Source organism: Rhinoraja longicauda, chromosome 3 (assembly GCF_053455715.1).
Source record: "Rhinoraja longicauda isolate Sanriku21f chromosome 3, sRhiLon1.1, whole genome shotgun sequence".
NCBI lineage: Eukaryota > Metazoa > Chordata > Chondrichthyes > Rajiformes > Arhynchobatidae > Rhinoraja > Rhinoraja longicauda.
In genome coordinates this window covers 25,037,434-25,058,178 of record NC_135955.1, presented here as the reverse complement: position 1 = coordinate 25,058,178, position 20,745 = coordinate 25,037,434, and the positions used below count along the sequence as shown (strand labels likewise).

At 42.7% G+C, this 20,745-nt stretch overlaps 1 protein-coding gene across 1 annotated transcript in view; it reads right to left on the bottom strand.

The window, feature by feature from the left end:
• The window catches only part of grin3a (glutamate receptor, ionotropic, N-methyl-D-aspartate 3A), a 153,139-nt gene that overhangs the window by 102,783 nt on the left and 29,611 nt on the right, over positions 1-20,745 (bottom strand). The window contains exon 2 of the mRNA XM_078394990.1: positions 4,297-4,895. Coding sequence (XP_078251116.1) covers positions 4,297-4,895 — 599 coding nt within the window. The remainder of the gene's footprint in view (positions 1-4,296; positions 4,896-20,745) is intronic.

Sequence of the window (20,745 nt, the reverse complement as noted above, 5' to 3'; positions counted from 1 at the left end):
CTTGTTGTTGTAAACCAGCATCTCCAGTTCTTTATTTCTTCTGTCTTCAGAAGTAAAGGCTTGCATTTGTATGGATCCTTTCACAATCTCAGGACCACTGCCAATCAAATTTACACTTTACATATGGCCACTGTCAATATGTGAGAAAGGCAGCAGCCAATTGATAAACAGCAAACGCTGACAAAGAACAATGCGATTAATTATTGGACAGAGCAAAATGTGGGGAAATGTCAGATTATCCACTTTGGCAGGATGAATAGAAAAGTGAAATATTGTTTAAATGGAGACAGACAAAGGTCGGCGAAGCCCGCGACCAACGGAGCTTGGGTCTACGGAGCCCGCGGCTGGGGCCTGGGCCATCATTACCATGGAGGCGTCCGGAGGGGACTGGCGGCGAAAGTGGAGAGGTCGGCGCATCGGTTCATGAGGCCGCTGATTGACGGACGAGGACGGACCACATGGGAGTGAGGACGCCGTTGCCGGGGGAAGGAACAAAGGAGGACTTGGCGTGGGGGGACTGCCGTGAGGGAGGGGGAGGTGGTAGAACAAGAGGGGGAAGGGGAAGAACAATGGAGGACCCGGTGTGGGATACTTTGTAATTTTGCAAGTGCCCTTTATAAGCGCCCTTTAGTTACAAAGTATCCCACACCGGGTCCTCCATTGTTCTTCCCCTTCCTCCTCTGTTCTCCCCCTCCCTCTCCCCCACGCCAGGTCCGTTGGTATGCAAACAAAGAACTTCACTGTGACTTGTCACGTGACAGTATTCATTATAGAATGCTATTGAAAAGAGCGATCTGCATGTGCATGCATATAAAACTCAGAAAGCAATCATGCAGATAGAGCAAATAATTAGGAAGGTAATTGGAATGGTGATCTTTACGACGCAGAGATTGAAGAGCGTAAGTAGGGAAGTCTTGTTGCAGTGGCACAGAGCACTGTTCAGACCACACCTGTGTTACTGTTGTCTAATTATTTATGGAGGGATATAAATGCATTGGAGGCAGCATAAACAAGGTTGTCCTAGAATGGGATGGCATGTGGAAATACTAAGTATTAGGAGAATGAAGAAGATATTATCAAATCATGAAATTCGATTTAACAAGGTAGATGCTGAGAGATGTTCCCTCATGATGGAATATGGAAAATAGTTTCAGAGTAAAGCTTCATCTGTTTATGAGGATGAGGAAGAATTTCTCTCTCAGACAGTAATGAATATTTGGAATTCTTTACCCCAGCGAGCTGTGGAGTTGGTTTGTTGAATGTACAGTATTCAGGGTTGAGATAAACGTAGGTTTGGTGATTGGGAAGTCGAGTTATGGGAAACGTGCAGGAATGTTGAACTAATTGAACGACAGCACATCTTCAAGGGACTATTTGGCCTCCAAACCGTCCTACTTTATATCTTCTTGCGGATGACCTGTTTTAGAGTTGCTAGTTGAGGGATGAATGGAGGGTATTTAGTAGGATCTAGATTGAATGTTGCACAGGTAACTGTGTTAAATGTTGGCTAGGGAGCAGAGTGAATTTTAACCAGGCCAATGTGATGAATATTGCACAGTGCCTAGAATTAAAAATGGGCAAGGGCATGATAATTGTTTCCAGCAAGCTGAACAGAAGTGGCTATGGCACCAGGCCGAATATTGGGCAGGGTACCAGGATGGATGTACCCGGATAACGGAACAAATGTTAGTCAGGGCACCAGGATGAATGTTGGTTTCGGGCATCATGATGAAAGTTGCCAAGGGCACATGATCTATGTTGCCCAAAATATGGGATGAATGTTACCTAGGGAACAAAATAGGTGTTGGCCAGGATATTAGATGAATGCTGAATGTGGCAAAGAGTTAAATGTTTTTCAGGGCATGGACTGAACATTGCCCAGAGCGTGGAAAACAAACATTATCAGAGAACCAGGATGAAGTTTACCCGAGAAACTGGGGTGAATATTCCTGACATGAACCATCATGCTTTTCTTTATACCAATCTCAAAGGATATTTATCATCCAGTGAAGGTTTCATCTCATTCAAAAGATAACATATTTCAAGAGTGCAAGACTTATTTTGTTCTGCACAGTGTCAGCTTGTGCTATGTACTCAAGTTCCTGGAATGGCATTGTCCACTGCTACCTCTTATTACAGATGGGGTTCACTACAGATTTGAAGTCAATTTTAACTCCAAAGAAAATATTGCCTTTAATGAGCAAAGCAACAATCCTCTCATATTCTTTGAGTTGTACAGTAAATAATACAATGTGCAGAAGATACAGCTAATGGCCTTCAAGCACACAGTGCATGTAAAGGACGTTGGAAATTATGGTCTACATTGCAACTTTAAAAAGTTGAAAGTAATGGTTTCGAAAATCTCCAGGTACTATTAAAGAATGAAAAATGCTCAGCCATCAAACCAACTATGACACATCAGTGGCAAGATTTAGTTCCCCTCTGAGCTACTTTGGAAATTCTGTATAATTCAAGGGACATTAAAGTAACTGTCCTACTTTGATAGGAAAATTAATGCCGCTGGAAATGTATGGATCATGTGCTGAACCAACAGAGAAAATGAACAGATCAGCCACTACCCATGAAAGCACCAAGGGAAATAGACAGATTGTCCTTCAGACGGAAAGAGCGCATATTTTCCTTGAGTTTACGTTACAACGCATGTAATGTTCACACACATTTGTCTTGAATCGTTAACTCTGTTTTTCATTCTCCAGTTCCTCCTGCCTGACCTTCTGAGCGTTTCTAACATTTTTGGTTTATTACCAGTATACAGCACCTGCAGTATAATTTTTTTAATGTTTTAAATTTTCACCAACAATGCATTCATTGGTCACCACTTAATTCAATGACTAGTGTAGAGAATTGAAAAGCACTAGAAAACCCGACAGCTGTATGTGTAGGGCAATTTTTCTTTGCATGTCAATTGCAAATATCAACTCGGCTCATTGTTTTTTTGCCTCCAAGCTATTCAAACCTCTTTATATCACCCAAGCTAGCACTTTAGTTGAGCACTGCATGTAGTGCTGCATTGTCAAAGGTTCTATCTTTCTAGTGCGAAGTTCAGTGGAAGCTTTGTTTGTTTATTCAGTTTAACAATTGCATGATGTAATAAAAATAAACGTGCTGGTTTACACCAAAGATAGACACAAAATGCTGGAGTTACTCAGCGGAACAGGCAGCATCTCTGGAGAACATGGATAGGTGACGTTATGGGTCTGGATCCTTCTTCAGACTGATTGTAGTAGGGAGAATGGGACTAAAACAATGACATTTTCGCTGATGCCTTGGCCAAGAGTTACATTCGGTCCAAAACAAATTCGAATAATACCTAAGATAGACACATAATGCTGGAGTAACTCAGTGGGACAGGCAGCATCTCTGAATAGATCCTTCTATTCCATGCCTTTTAGCTAGAGATGCTGCCTGTCCAGCCAAGATACTCCAGCATTGTGTGTCTATCTTCGGTGTAAACCGGCATGTGTTCCTTCCACACATTTAGAATAATATCTCATCATTACCAATCCAAAAACTTGAAGAAAGGATTTTTCATCTTTAGTTTCACAACAATAACAATGGGATGTAGATAAGATGCACTTTGCCAGGGAAAATAAAAACACATTCCATTAACTGATCTCTTGGCTCACTACAGTCAATGGAACCCTGTAGGCTATTTCAGTTCTATCCATAGCTGCAGCACAACTCTTCAGTAATGGACTCTTCAGCAGCTTGGGGGTATCCTGAGGATGTGAAAGACACCATTTAAATGCAAATTGTTTCTTCATTAGATCATCAGGCTTTATTGTCTAAATCAAATCAGATTTGGACTAATATATCTAAATCTCTGTGATTTGGATTGATATAAACCTTTTATTTAATTCCCAATCCACCTTAATAACAGTTATTATCCTTACAATTGTCACATGAGTTCTGAGTGACAATTTAGTAAAAATAAATAGGTTTGGTTTACTTTAGTTTAGTTTTGAGATGGAGTGTTGCAACTCTGCTGCTGCTCCATTGTGTCACCCCACAGGCACAGGTCTTCAGCATGATCTCAATTCAATCCATATTTTACTAATCACCTCTGAACGTTCTTATCGATTAGTACGTAATTAACAGCACTAGCCTGCACCCTCCCACAGATACTACCTGACCTGCAAAGTATTTCCAGCATCTGTTTTTATTTCATATTTATAGCATTTCAAATTTTCTGCTTTTCATAAATGTTACTTATCCTTTCGTGATGACTTTACGAAAGCCATTACCAATTACACTCTTAAAAGCAGCAAGTCTTACCTTGAAAGAAACTGGCCCGATGTTATATTAATTTCTTCCCAATGCATGCAGTTTGTTGTACTTGGAATGAGTGCCAGTTCTGGCCTGACGTAGGTTGCAGTGGTTACTGCTCTGGCTATCAGTTCCAATGCATCCTGCACATAGTTGTGGAAAGTAGGCTCAGTCGTTTTACCGTGTGCCAGCAGACCCATGGGCAACCCTTCAGTCCTCAGCTCCTCCACATTTTGTGAGTCACCAAGAATCCAATGGAGTTCCGCCAACGTCAATCCGTAGTTTGCTGCCAACTGGAAAATCCTTTGGAAATGGTCAATGTTACAGCCAAAGGTGACAATGGACAATGACACCTCCTTGGCGGCTGCCAAGTACCCTTGTACGTAACTCAGAAAATCATTGTCTTCGCTGTCTTCTGTGATGTTGAAAACGGTCCCGAGGTGAAACTTGGAATTGTTGTACAAAAGGCTGAGGAAGTCGGACACGTTCCACTCCTGGCACAGAACCAAGTTGACGTCGTACCAGCTATTCATCGTCAGCAGGGAAATAAGTATGTCTGCATTGGTAGGGTGAGAATTTTCCAGGCTCATCTGCAGGTGGAGGGGATTCTGTATCAATCAATAAAATGAACATATCAGCACAGCAAATGTCATCTCAGCGTGTTTTCCTCAGTGAAATTCACATGCAATACTGATTGGGTGTTGTCTGCAAGGTTGCTTCCCCTGGTGATGGGTAGGCAGAAGAGGGAGACTGGATTACACAGAGAGGGGTAGCTACAAATACGATGTCTTGTCTCAGGGGTAAGGCATTCATCTTTTAAGACTGAGGTGAGGAGAAATCTTTCCTCTCACCAAGATGTATTCAAAACTGTGACCGAGAAATATTTGGACATTATGCAAATATTATAGAACTGGGCAACGATCAGATCACCCATTATCTCACTGAATGGCAGGGCTACTGAAGGGGTTGAATGGCATAATCCTGCTCTTATTTTGTATTCTTTTCATGCTCTTATGAAAGTAACTACACTGGTTTCTGCAATAATTACAAATATATCTTAATCACCCGAAGTAATAAGAAGCTGAGAGACTAGAGCTGGTTTCAATTTCCCTGCAACACGATGAATTCTAAATCTCAAATTGTGTTAAATTAGAAGATTGTGATCTGTAGGTAATATTAAATTATATGCATTTGTGTATTTACCATTCTTTGTTAGACATTCAACCAACCTGAGCAAGTGAATAGGCCGCCGTGAAAATGGGATGAAAGAAATAATGGACAGAGTTTTCACTGGAACCTAATGCATTACAAGATAACTTTGCTAATTCTTTCTTGTATCTCGTTCCAGGGCTTGTGTTGTTGATGTAGAGTGAGACTAGAGAATGAAATTAATCCTTTTATTTAATAGTGTTTGGCCGAAGAACAGGGAAGCAATTTTATTAAGTTAATAATAGGGAATCGTGCCAATGCGACCTTCAATTTGTTTTGTACCAGATCTTTGTACTCAGAGGTCAAAATTTTTTTTTCCCAGGCCAGAGAGGTTCTCTTGAAATCAACATTTTAAATCCCAGAAGTAACGGGGTTGTCAAAGAAACACACAGCACAGACGGACATTGGTTGGCAGGTGATGAGGACACTTTGGAATGAGGTGACATCATTTCTCATGGCAAGAGCTTCACACTCAGAATGATGTCATTGTGCATGCACCCAGAGCAAAAAAACCTCACACAGTAGATCAGGCAACTGTGAAGGGAGATGGACAGATATCATTTTGGGTGGGGGGCCTTCCTCAAGCTTCTTGATTAATAATTTCTACTAATTTAGAACTGACTTTGTTAAGTAAAAGCATTAGATTTTCTTGCCGGTTTTTCCTCTCATCTGAAGTGTACAGTACGTATGTCCTTTGAGAGGGTCGACTGAATGCCGAATTAGGGCCAGTGTAAAGTATTTCCCGGAGGAACGTAATTTTAGAGTTTGTTCATATTTGGCCATTCCCAGTGCAATTATAAACTAGAATAAAAGAATGACCCATGGTTAAAAACAAATTCAACCTTTGCAAATCCATGGAATCGTGATGTTATTATTCTATAATTTAAAGATCAGTTTTACTTTTAAAAATCATGCTCGCAGCAATATTCTGGTTAAATGATTAAAAAAGATGAGTCATCAGAAAAAAAATTGTTAAGGGATCTTGTGCAAATCACCAGAAATTGAGTTCTCATGAAAAGTTATGAACCCAAAATGTTAACTCTGCTTCATTTTCCATAGATGCTGTCTAACCTCCTGAGTGTCCCCAGCATTTTGTGCTTTTATTTTTTTTAATTGGCTTAAATTGCACCCTCTGCTCTAAGCCATTTACATTTCTGAAGAAAGGAACTGTGATACAAAATCCTACTGTCATGCTAGAAATCTAAGGTAAAAGAGAATGGTGGATTCACAACCCTCACTCTACATCAATGGCACGAACCCTGGAGATATAAGAAAGAGTCAGTAGGTGCCTTCTCATGGAACTGTTGGAGATGCAACAGTTGCACCTGCACCATTTTCCCCCCTCCATCTTGGACCCCAAAGGCTCCAAGGTGAAGCAGAAGTCCACTGCTTGCAAGAGAAAGTGCAGCAATCACTGCTCACAATGTGATCTCTTCTGTATCGGAGAAGCTAAATGCTGGGTAACTGCCTTTCTTAATAGTTCCATTCAATCCATAAGGGTGATGCTGAGCTACCACTTGCTTGTCACTTTAATTCTTCATCCCACTCCCAATTTGACCACCCTATCATTGTTCCAACAGAAGCTCAAGGCACAACCTCTTATCTCTCAAATGGATATGTTGTAAGACACAACACTGAATTTAACAATCTTGGATAACCAGCCTTCCCAATTTATGTCAGGGCAGCACAGTGGCACAGCGGTAGAATGTCTTACAGTGCTAGGGACCCGGGTTCATTCCAACTACGGGTGCTGTCTGTACGGAGTTTGTACTTTTTCCCTGTGATCGTGAGAGTTTTCTCCAGGTGCTCCAGTTTCCTCCCATACTCCAAAGAAGTACAGCTTTGTAGGTTAATTGGCTTTGGTAAAAAAAAGTAAATTATCCCTTAGGATAGAGGTTAGAGCTAATGTTACGGGGATCACTGGTCAGTGCATATTCCATGGACTGTAGGGCCTGTTTCTGCGCTGTATCTCTAAACTAAACTAAACTGGCCAGTTGTGATGATAAATCATAAATCTTATAGATTAACCCAGTGTTTTCCACCTATGCTGCCAGGTCTTCTGGGTATTTTTAACATTCTCTTTTGCTTCAGATTTCCAGCAAACCATAATAATCACGTGGCGGCGCCTAACGGCAGCGGCTGACTAGCAGTCTGTCCGTCTTTTTTTTGTTGTGTGTCGGTGTTGGGATGGTTTTTATATATATATTTTTGGTTGTGTATGTGTGGGAGGGGGTGGTGGTGTGGGGGGGGGGGGGGGGACTTTTCTCTTCCTCACGGCGCGGGGTGCGGCTCGGCTGCAGGGCCTAACATCGCCCGCTGCGGCTCGGCCGCTGGACTTTACATCACCCGGTGCGGCTCGGCCGCTGGACTTAACATCACCCGGTGCGGCTTGGCTGCGGGACTTAACAGTGCCCGGTGCAGCTCGGCTGCGGGACTTAACAGTGCCCGGTGCAGCTCGGCTGCGGGACTTAACAGTGCCCGGTGCGGCTCGGCGGCGGGGCTTAACATCGCCCGGTGCAGCTCGGCTGCGGGGCTTTTCATCGCTGGTGCGGCTCGGCTGCGGACTTGACATCGCCCGGTGCGGCTCGGCTGCGGACTTAACATCGCCCGGTGCAGCTCGGCTGCGGGGCTTTTCATCGCTGGTGCAGCTCGGCTGTGGGGCTTTTCATCGCTGGTGCGGCTCGGCTGCGGACTTAACATCGCCCGGTGCAGCTCGGCTGCGGGGCTTAACATCGCCCGGTGCAGCTCGGCTGCGGGACTTAACATCGCCCGGTGCAGCTCGGCTGCGGGGCTTTTCATCGCTGGTGCGGCTCGGCTGCGGACTTGACATCGCCCGGTGCGGCTCGACCACGGGACTTAGCTGCGCAAGGCTTGGTCGCGGGCCTTTCATCGCCCGGTTCGGCCGCGGGACGTTTCAGCGCCCGGTGCGGGGACTGTGCGGGTCGGTCGGGGACGAGCTGTCTGTCCGTGGGCGTGGGGAAGAGAGTGGAAGTTTTGTTGCCTCCATGACAGTGAGGGGGTGTTTGGAGTCACTGTGATGGATGTTTGTGTTGGGGTTATGTGTTGTGTTCTTTTTTTTTCTATGACTGCTATGTAGTTTCGGTCGGTACTTCGGTACCGAACGACAAATAAAGCTCTGTTATACCTGTTATACCTGTTATACCTGTTATTCTGTCACCCTATCTGTTTTCATTCATCTCTTTCTGTTATTCTGATGATTAATCAGCTGAAATTTACACTACTTCACCCCAGCAGCCTCCACTCCCCCCAATGTTTAATTGGCATCCCAGTGTGCCATTAACCTCCTCTTTGTTGTCACCCTACCACTATTTCCCCAATTCCTCCACCTCTCCTCCTTCTCTGCATGTTGGATTTCTAAGGTCTTAAGGAAACTTAGCTCCATTTCTTTCTGACTGCTGAGTCTCTCTGAATGCATTCAAGAGAGAGCTGGATAGTGCTCTTAAGGATAGCGGAGTCAGGGGGTATGGGGAGAAGGCAGGAACGGGGTACTGATTGAGAATGATCAGACATGATCACATTGAATGGCGGTGCTGGCTCGAAGGGCTGAATGGCCTCCTCCTGCACCTATTGTCTATTGTCTATTGTTTTATATCAGGTTTCCAGCATTTGTTTGTTTTTTTGTTTTTCAGCAAATAACATAAAGCCTCATTGCAAAGTTCCTAGAGAGGATAAACTTGATGTTACAAAATTAGAATTGGGCATTCTTAGTTGAAAACAGGGTCATTGCTTTGGGAAACAGAAGTGTATTTTACATTAGGTGATATTTATATGATCTTTTTTTCATATTTTCATGGTGGCACAGTGGCTAAGAAGGCTGTGCTGCTCTCTTACTGCCTGGCTTCCACCCTGACATCAAATGCTGTCTGCGTGGAGTTGACACATTCCTCTTATGACTACATGGATTTCGCCGGGATGGTCAGGTTTTCTCCCATACTCCTAAGATTGAGTGGTTCGCTGTGTTATTTGGACACATTAAATTTATCCGGTGTCGGTGGATGGCAGGAAAATCAGGGTGTAGTTTATGGGCATGTAAGAGACCATCGGTTACTGGGAAATAGGTGGAGGAATGGGAGTGATGTATTAGCTCTTTGAGCTGGTGTTGGCTTGATGGGCTACATAGCCTCCTTCGATGTCAGAAATAAATATAATGTAAAGAAGACTGTGCATTACATTGAAAGATGGTAAGCTGACAATGCAAGTAAGGACAGAAATCAATTGAAACAGCATTGACATTAAACTAACTATTTTAATCTATTTAAACTACTGGGATAAAATGAAAAACAGTTTGGGCACTGCATTGCTACAGCACAAACAGTAAGTATGATAGTGTGTGGCAGAATGTTATCTGAATTATTTTATATAATAATTTGAAGGCAGAAACCTACGAGAGTTAGATTTCAGACATTAGGGCAACAGAAATCATAAAGAGGAAGAGAGAAAGAAGGGTTTAGTGGGCTAATTATAGAACTTAATGCACTGGTAGCTGAAGGCACAGGTATCAATGGTAGACCAAGAAAAAATGTAGATATTGGAGAGACCAGAAAAGGAGGGTTGTAAGACTGGAGGTTTCAAAATGATTACTGAACCAAGCTGCATTTGTTTGCTTTATGAACAGATTCTGTCAGTAAGCTCTCCAGAGTGATTCTGATGTTTCATTTAAATGCATAAATTGTCACAGCTTTATACATGGAAAGAACAATTAAAATCCAATTCTGTAACCCGCAGTCGTGTTTTACTAATTATGAGTTAATTAGCTTTTTTTTCGTTGGTGCATTTGGTAATAAAGTCTACAGAAGATAACATACTTTAACACAGCAGAGTCCTCAAAGCGCAATGCACCATGTAAACATAGCCCAGAATTAAAGGTTATTGGAGATTTGAGTTTATTAGTATCAACAATGTTCTCAAAGAGGTTTTGATGCCTTCTAGGACCAGTTATTGCAAAAGTATTGCCATTTAAAATAGCCTTGAGGTGAAAAGGCTACATATTATAACCTTATTGAGCTCATTACCAGTTTCCAGATAGATACAAAATGCTGGAATAACTCAGCGGGACAGGCAGCATCTCTGGAGAGAAGGAATGGGTGATGTTTCGGGTCGAGACCCTTCTTCAGACCCGAAAAGTCACCCATTCCTTCTCTCCAGAGATGCTGCCTGTCCCGCCCGCTGAGTTACTCCAGCATTTTGTGTATATCTTCGATTTAAACCAGAATTTGCTGTTCCTTCCTACACTGCCAGTCTCCAGAGACTGGTTTTATGTTAAAAATGAAATGTTTATGAAATGTTTTGCACACATGGAAAAAATGATGCTTATGTTAATATTTATGATTGTTTTGGAAAGGAGAGATGGCAGGTCTACATTTATTGTTTATGTTGTGTGATTATAATCACTTACCATTGATACCTTGCAATAATTTGCCACATCTTCAAAAATCAGTTATTGTTCCCTCTCTCCTTCCCCCAATCACTTCTAACACCCTCAAAACTCAAATCTGCTGTCTATTTCCAAAGCTAATAAAAAATCTGTCTCTGTTCTTTGAAATTGTGTCCTAACGTGGTCTAATTGTTCATCCTATCCGTGTGTGAGTTGTGCCTGATTGAGAACTCTGTCTCCACTTGAACAGATTTCCAGGTTGGGCTTGCAAGGAAATCTAAGGGGACCAAGCTGATTTTGTTTTTTCATAGCTTAACTCCATTCTTTCTCCTCTTGTTCCCATCCCTTCCCATTTGCATCCATGACACAACCAATCACATCTACCATTTTAACAGTTTCCGGTATCCTTATCCCAACCAGTTAATCTTCACCAAGAATGCCCCATCTCTCCAGACCTCCAGCCCATATCAGGAAAATCTAAGGGCGTTTCACTTCTTGGCACAGGTGGCCAACTCTGCCACCCTCCTTCATCTGAAAAAACCCATTCTCAATTAATCCAGTGACCAAGTTCTTTAACTCCAGAAGGAGAAAAAGTAACACATTTTGTACTGGTAGGATTGTGTAAATTTATTACTGGTGTGGTTAGATCGTAAACATAGTTTTAGCCACTTTCTAACCAGGATGCCATACCAACCTGCATCAACTTATGTTCTCCTCAAAATTCATCTGTTCATTCCCAATCTAAAGTGTTGGCGTGGTAATCTGCATACATCTAAGGTTTGTGAATGTGTGGATCAATCCTTTCTCAGTCCTAAACAGGCCAGCTCCCTCACCTCTTTTTCTGATATGCTGATGACTCCTTTGGCTGCTTCTTCCCTTGCATAGAATTCAAACAACTTCCATCCTGCTCTCATTTGCACATGGTCCATCTTGGATTCCCTGACTTCATTATTTCTATCCCAGTGACTAACGTCTAAAGCAAGTCATACACTTTCAGTAATGGTGTGGCACAGTGCCGCAGTAGTAGAGTTGCTGCCTTACAGCACTAGAGATCTGGGTGCAATCCTCACTATGGATGCCGTCTATACGGAATTTGTATGTTCTCCTCGTGACCACGTGGGTTTAATCCCTTGGTGCTCCGGTTTACTTCCACATTCCAAAGGCATACAGGTTTGTTGAATTGGATTTGGTAAACATTCACTCTCATGTGACCACTGGAAATGCAGATCCAACCCTTTATCTCTTCCCTTTCCCTCCACTTAGGATCCAAATACTCTTCATTCCAGTCTCATTCTGACCCCTTTGTCTTTATCTCCTTGCAATATCCCTGTTATCTTCAATACAAGTTCAGTTTAGTTCAGATACAGCATGGAAACATTATATATGTTTAGTTCAGATACAGCATGGAAACATTATCCATTCCCTCCACTGATGCCCCTGACCACTGAGTTACTCCAGCACTTTGTTTTTTACTCAAAATCCCACCATCTGCAGTTCCTTGTATCTCCAGTTTCAATGTTTTGCTTTCATCCATTTGTCGAGATAGGAGTTCCATTTGCATCTTATTTGAGAGAATCACAGGCAGATATCCATGGTGCGGATTTGTTAACAACTCCTATAATCACAAGCTCATCTTCTTTATTCTCAGGAGGTACATAAAGGAGGAGTGCAATGCGGCATTAAAAGATTAACGTGCATGAATGTTCAGGAAAATTAAAAACAGCCAATGTGAATGTATTTATCATTTAATGTGACTGTTTTAAAGAAGCAATTTACAGAAAGGAGGAACATTGATAATTGAAATGAGGGCGTCAGACATTTTTGAAAGATGGACATAGAAATGGCCAACCGCTGGTAAATGGGATTAGAATGCTGGTACACTTGACGGTTGCCCTTATAACAGTGTGCTGAGTCATCTGTTATTGTGTTATATGACTCTATGAAAGGAACCACTGCAGCTCTGTTAAATAAAGACAACTTAATAGAAAATGACAGGTGCATGGGGCTCATATTTATCTACAACGATGCAAGTGAACTGTACAAGACAGCAACAAGCCAACTGGGTGAATCAAACAGTGATCTATCATAAGAAATCATGTTCAGACAGGTCGGCATGGTTTGGAGCAATGGGAAATGTTCTATTTCAGAGTCACCTTTGAAATGAATTCCTCTAAGGAATACCAAAATCAAATTTTATTTATTCATGTTTTTCTGTGGAGTATATCAAAAATAATAGGATTAGATAAATATATATATATATATATATATATATAGATATATCCACAAGTGTGATTTTGCAATTCTGCCTCTGATTCTCCAGTCTCAGCGCATCATGGTTACCACAACTCATGTCATTGTCCACCGTGAGAACGAATGGGCAGAATACGCGGCCTAGTGGGATGCAATTCTACTTGCCCAAAACAGTATGAACATTGTATGTGGACTCATTTTTTCCAATATAATTTCTGTCCACACGGTGGCGCAGCGGTAGAGTTGCTGCCTACAGCGCTTGTAGCACTAGAGACCGGGTTCAATCCCAACTACGGGTGCTGCCTGTACAGAGTTTGTACGTTCTCCCCGTGACCTGCATGGGTTTTCTCTGAGATCTTTTGTTTCCTCCCACACTCCAAAGATGTACAGGTTTGTAGCTTAAATGACTTGGTAAATGTAAAAATTGTCCCTAGTGTGTGTAGGATAGTGTTAATATCACTGGTCGGTGTGGACCTGTTGGGCCGAATGGCCTGTTTCCGCACTGTATCTCTAAACTAAACTAAACTAAACGGAGGAATCTGGTTTGAATAGTCAATGCCTTTAATGATCAGCGATGTGTCTTGCAGCCCACTCGCACCACAAGCAGCAACCAGAGATCAGCACACTCACCTCTGAGAAAGATGTTTGTGGGTTCAAATCCCACTCTAGGCAAAAACTGAAATGCATGTCTGAGGAGGTACTAGATGTATTTGCTTAGGATTTCATCCCCAGTCAATACTGTTGTACAGCCATGAAGTCAATGGAACATATTTAGAGAACAGGAACTATAGTTGACGCTACTATCAACAAGTGATGATATTTCATGCAACTATCTTTCAGACAAGACTTTTAAGCTGACATTAAATGTACTCTGTCCGCTCTCTCAACAGATAGAAAAGATCCGAAAGGACAATTTCACAGCATATCAGTAACTTCTCTTTGGCATCCTTCTAAATACTAATCCTGCAGAAACAAGTGGGCAGATCTTCCTTTTCTGTGCCTTTTCTGTTCCCAGGACCAGGACCAGTCACCTATGTCCTGGTCCTGGGAACAGACTTCATCCAGGAACTTGTTTCCTGGCACAACATTGCGGCCTGGGACAATGTGAGCATCTACCCAACTGGCGGCAAACTGTGGAGACAGCAATGGTGCCAAGAGTAGCGACACCCTCCTCAGCTCACCAGCCTTCAACCCTAGTTTAAACTGATCATTTGTGACTGGCATCAACATTCACATTCACCAGTAATGCCCAAAATTAAAATTATTAAGAATAAATGTTAGAATTAACAAAATAATAATACATTGGGAATAGCAATAAATGTTGACCCATTGATGCCAACATCGTGGATAATGAATAAAACACATACACACACACACACACAAAAATGCAATAAAAGCATTTGAACTAACTTAATTAAACCAAATAAGAACGTTTACGTATCTTTCTCCCAGCAGCCAGTTTCCTTCATTGATTTCAATGTGGCTGCCACGACAGCACTGAGTTAGTTATCTTGGTGAGGTTTCACACAATGGATTAACCAGCTCCCCAGCTGGAAAATGCACAAAATGTTTGGGCTGCCCCACTGGATTCCACAAGGAGTCCATAGTCCCGCAGTGGCTGCTCAGTGAGTACAAGTCCCCACCACAACCTCTGCCTGGAATTGCCCAGTCTTGGATCTACACATTAGGCGCTGGGAACCCGATGGTGACTGACAGGCCTTACCACCATCTCCAAGGAATAGGTTACAACTTTAATCGAATACCATTCACTTGCTCGGATAATTGCAGCAAAAATACTCAAGAAGCTGAACGACATTGAGGGAAAAAGCAACCTCTTGATATGAACTGGGGTGGCACAGTGGCACAGCTGTAAAGTTGCTGCCTTACAGAGCCAAAGACATGGGTTTGATCCTGACTACAGGTGCTGTCTGCATAGAGTTTGTATGTTCTCCCTGTGACCACGTGGGTTTTCTCCGGGTGCTCTGGTTTCTTCCCACATTCCAAAGATGCGCAGGTTTATAGGTTAATTGGCTTCTGTAAAATTGGCCCTAGTGTGTAGGATAGATCGGTGGGCCAAATGGTATGTTTTCACATTATAATCTCTGAACAAAACTAAACTAATCCACATTATATCTCTGAACAAAACTAAACTAAACTAATCTTCAAACACCGTGATAATTCATGCCTTCCCCAAACGCACAGTGGCTAATTGTACATCATCTACAAAACACTGCAGAAACACAGCCAGGTTATTGTAACTGAAACTCCCAAACTCACAACCCTTACTACCATAGTCTTTGCCTCAAGTATGGTATGACCTGCAAAGTTTTTCATTGTAACTCCCTACAAATGACAATAATTAACTAACACCAATATGAAGAAGGACAAGGGCATCAAGTGCACTGGAACACCCACACCCACACCCAGGTTGAACGCCAACACCCACACCCACACCCACACCCACACCCACACCCACACCCAGGTTGAACGCCAACACCCACACCCACACCCACACCCACACCCACACCCACACCCACACCCACGCCAACACCCACGCCAACACCCACACCCACACCCACACCCGCACCCACACCCACACCCACACCCACACCCACACCCAGGTTGAACGCCAACACCCACAAGTTCCGCTGAGTCTAAATCCTGGAACGCCTTCTCAGACAGTGCAATGGAATACTTTCACCAGGAGGACCTCAGTGGTTGATGGGGAAAACACTCAACAGCACCTCCACAAGGACAATTAGAGGTGGGTAATCAAAAATGAATGTTCCAGCAACACCCACATCTCCCAAAATATATACTTTTTGTAAATAGTATAGCCCAGAGCATGGAAGAAGGATTATTCCAAGTTTACCAGCTCGTAATTTCATTGCTGTTTTGTGTAAGGTTTTGACATGCATATTCCACATTTTCATGTAACATAGGAGACTGTTTTGGCCCATTAATTCTATGGTGGCTCACTGCACAACCCTTTCCATGTAAGCTTTTATCTGTAACCACATTCCCATCAGTTTAACCTTGCCCTCCCCACCCCCTCCCCACCCACACCCCCACCCCGTCAGATTCTACTACCCATCTATCCGAGGCAATTTACAATGGTCAATCAACGTACCAACCCCCTCGTCATTGAGATGTGGGAGGAAAGGCGAGCATCTGGAGGAAAACATGCGGTCACAGGGAGAACGTAAAGTTCCATACAGACATGACTGAAAGTCAGGATTGAACCTGGGTCACAGAAGCCTGAAGTAGCAGCTCTACCTCCTGCACTCTGATGCCACCCATGTCGTACTACATATGGCAACAATTCAAAAGGGCCTCTCTGCCTCTATCTGTGTGAGTAGCAGCATGTGGAAAGGCAAGACCTTCTTTTCCTGGACCTCAGTTTCTCGTTGCAACGACCAGATCTGAAGTGATTTTATTTGGTGCCAAACAGACAAGTGATAATTTTGCACTATTGACCTCGACTGCTGTGGGTAAAAAAAAATCTAACAGTCAGTAATAATCTCAATTTAAACTGTTGACCTGCCCTGATGAGGAGGTATGTATTGCTGATTTGTATGGAATCTATTTTGTCCCTCTGAGCAACACACTTTGAACAGCATCCTTTGATGATTGAAATTCCCTGCTGGAACTCACTCTGCACCTACAATACAAGATGGAAATGTATGCAAACTGCACTAGCTGAAAAGTAATCTCAGCAATGCAGTCAAATATATTAAGAATCCTGAGTTCTATACTAGATGGTAAGGATAAGGTAAAATCACCAAAACGGTCTGTTTACTCAGCACCCAGAGAGCTGATACGCATTTGCTATATTTGATGTTATGGGGCAGGTCTTGGCCTGGGCAGTCACTCTTCCATCTACTCTGTAACTTGCAATGGCCCAGTGGCAGTAACTCCCCTATTTGCAGTTAGTCAGTATATCATGATGCCTTTAAAGGGTAGTCACTCTCCAAATTGCTAACATTAACAGGCTTATCTTGTTGGGTGATAGGCGAATGGGTGGAGGAGTTTGTCTCTGATTTGCCTGCTATTTAATTAAGAGAGTGGCTCCCTGGACCTCTGATCACAGGGAAATGTCCAGGGCTTTGCATCTGTAGACAGCTTGCAAGACTAGGAAGATTAAACTTCTTCACCCCATTTCAGTTACAAACTTAACCCTCACTGTAGTTTAACCCTGAGCTCCCACCAACAAGCCTTGATCCCAGGGTGATCCCAACCAATCTTGACCCATGCAGCCGATTACAAACATCATGCAGCCGATTACAAACATCATGCAGCCTCCCCACCAGCAATAATGCCCCAAACTAATTCCCAAGTTCTTGATTTTCCTCATAAATTCCAAACCTATTCATCAGCCCCATTTCTGAGCCATTATCCACTGGGGTGTTCTCACCACCTACTCCCACATAACATCTTCCGCTCATTCCACCATGTCAAAGCTGTTTTAGGTTGGGTCAGGTTCTGGTTGAGCAGAGTGGTTATTGTAACCACACCTACAGTTTCAGATCACACCAGGTGAACACTCTGATTATATATTTGGTTTCAGATCAGGTTTAGTGCACATTCAGGTTCAATATTGGTTGGGCTGGTTCAATACTTTGGAAAGCTTTTTCTCTACTGTTATCTCCTAAAATTATTTCCGGTTAGAATTAATCCAGGTGACCTACAGCACCATTGAAATCATTACATTTATGTGATGTTTAGGGTGGGTGCAATATGAAATAAAATAGTATATTCCTGGGCTTAGGTTGGGTTCATATTGGCTGGTTTGTGCTGGGTTTAAAATTTTATATCTGAGATCCCCACTCATGGGAAGCTCTCGAGCTTCTGACCAGTGAAACACGTGCTCAAGTTCCACTCCAGAATCCTGAGCACAAACATCTAGGCTTGTATTCCACCAGGGTGCAGTCTGTTAATGAAATGTTAAACAATGTGACCTCTCTTGTGAAATTGAAGAATCCCAACCCTTGTGTGAATAATGAAACTTTTCGCCAGGATAGCAAAACATCCCAGACCCAATGAAGAGTCTTGGACCCAAAGAAGCGTCCCGACCTGAAACAATGTCTGTCCATTCCCTCCACAGATGCTGCCTGAACCTGAGTTCTTCTTTTGCTTTTCTGCTGAAGAATCCCAAGGTGCTATTGCAAACCCCAGTGAGCTCTTCAATATTTATCTCTTAATCAACATTTGATTATTTTTACATATTTGGTGTAGAGTAATTAGCTGCCAAACAGATTTCTATTTTTACATTTCAAAAGTTTGTCCTTGAGCAGCCAATGGCTGTGACCAATGCATTCTTATTGTAAGATAGTGTGGTCCATTTGAAATGTGTCGAGACTGTAGCTGAATTAGTCTGTGCATCAGAACAGCTAAACACGGTGAAAATAAGTTTAAGGATAAGCCAAGGCAATTTGAACATTGTGTAATCAGGTAAGAAATTAATGCAAAACAGAAATTAATTAATTAATAAGGGCTGAATTTTTCAGTCGTAGCTAAGAATAACTAAACAAAAACATGACTAAGAGATTTTTGATTACAATAAAGCTCAGTGATGGTGATTTATAACAGCATACATTTTGCTTTGAGAATGTAGATCACAAAATGAAAATATTGTATGCATACCCAATGACTTGATCAAAAACTGTAGCTGATGGAAATCTATATACTAAAACTCTTGTTTGTTTGTTTGTTTGTTCCTGAACTACAGCCAAAACGGTACATTATAGCGGGACGATTTTAGGCCCACCTTACTCACCGTCTAATGGTGTTAATGGAAGAGGTTTAATTGAAATCGGTGTTATATTTTTAAAGTTATTCACATTTTAAAGTTTAAATCTATCTCCTAGGGAGGGAAGGGGGGGTGGAGGGAGGGGGATGAGAGGATGGGGGGAGGGGGGAGGATAAGGGGGGTTGAGGGGGATGGAATGGGGGGAGGGGAAGAGGGAGGGGGAGGAGGGAGGGGGGAGGGGAGGGGGAGGGGGTGGAGAGGAGGAGGGAGGAAGGATGGAGGGAGGGGGAGGGGGGAGGGAGGGAAGGGGAGGGGGAGAGGGGAGGGGGGAGAGGGGAGGGGGGTGAGGGGATGTGGGGATGAGAGGGGAGGTGGGGGGGGAGGAGGGTGCTGCACCAATGCAGGAGAGGTTTGGGCCCAACGGGCCCACTTGGTCTAGTCTGAAATAAAAACAGAAAATGATGGAAATAGCCGACTGGTCAGCAGAAATTGTGGAAAGAGAACCAGAGTTAATGTTTCAGTTCTGAAACCCTTCACCAGGATAACTTAACTGTTTCTCTTCCCACATGTGCTGCCTGACCTGCTGAGGTTTCCAGCTGTGTTTTCAGATTTCCAGCATCTACAGGGGGTTTTTTAAACTACGTGGCTGGTCGCACAATATTATAATACTGTGTGACCAGCCACATAGTTTAAAAAAAAACTGCAGACCATCCCTTCAGGTAATGAAACATCCCTTCAGGTAATGTATTTTACTTATGGTCTGGGTAGAAACTACCTCCTCCACCACTGCCCTGACTCCTATTAATCTCCGAATGTATTTCTTTAAGACTGTGCCTCGTGAACATTCAGCTACATCTGACCCATTTGGTAATTCTCCTTAAGCATTCATCAATGAGCACAAGTGAAGCCTATTCCTGATTGATATGGTCTTGGCGAGTGCTGTCAAAATAATTGTCACAGCAGGAATAGAAACCCCAACCACAAAATTACTTTGTAAGCTGACTGTTCAGCTCCCTGGCTTAAAGACTGCCCTCATTGTCCAAGAGCTGGCATGTTTGTAAATGCCTTTACAATAATAGGCATCACGAATTCAAGGCCACTGAAAGTTATTCACACTTATGAACATGTACTTATGATTAAAAAATAAAAACTTTAAAATGCCAGAAAACCCTTGAACCAGGAAAATATAACATGAAACATGGAAACATAGAAAATAGGTGCAGGGATATGCCATTCGGCCAGCACTGCCATTCAATATGATTATGGCTGATCATCCAAAATCTATACCCCGTTCCTGCTTTCTCCCCATATCCTTTGATTCCGTTAGCCCTAAGAGCTATATCTAACTCTCTCTTGAAAACATCCAGTGAATTGGCCTCCACTGCCTTCTTTAGCAGAGAATTCCACAGATTCACAACTCCCTGGGTGAAAACGTTTTTCCTCATCTCAGCCCTAAATGGCCTACCTCTTATTCTTAAACTGTGACCCCTGGTTCTGGACTCCCCCAACACCAGGAACATTTTTCCTGCATCCAGCCTGTCCAATCCTTTAAGAATTTTAAATGTTTCTATGAGATCCCCTTTCATCCTTAATGAAATTAATGAATAAATATATTTGGTTACATGTCTGTAAATTGCCTGAAACTTTCCATTAACTTGAATGGGGAAGTTATACCTGGTCAAAACTGAGGCAGATTTCACTGGTAGATTTCCCGGAATAGGCGGTAGGTGTGTTAATCTATATATTTTAAGTTGTAATATATCAAACGTAATGTCTTTTGTTGATAATTGGTCTCCTCGAAGCCAGTAGGGGTTATGCTGCTTTTGGAGATTATATTTTCTGCCATTACTTTGAT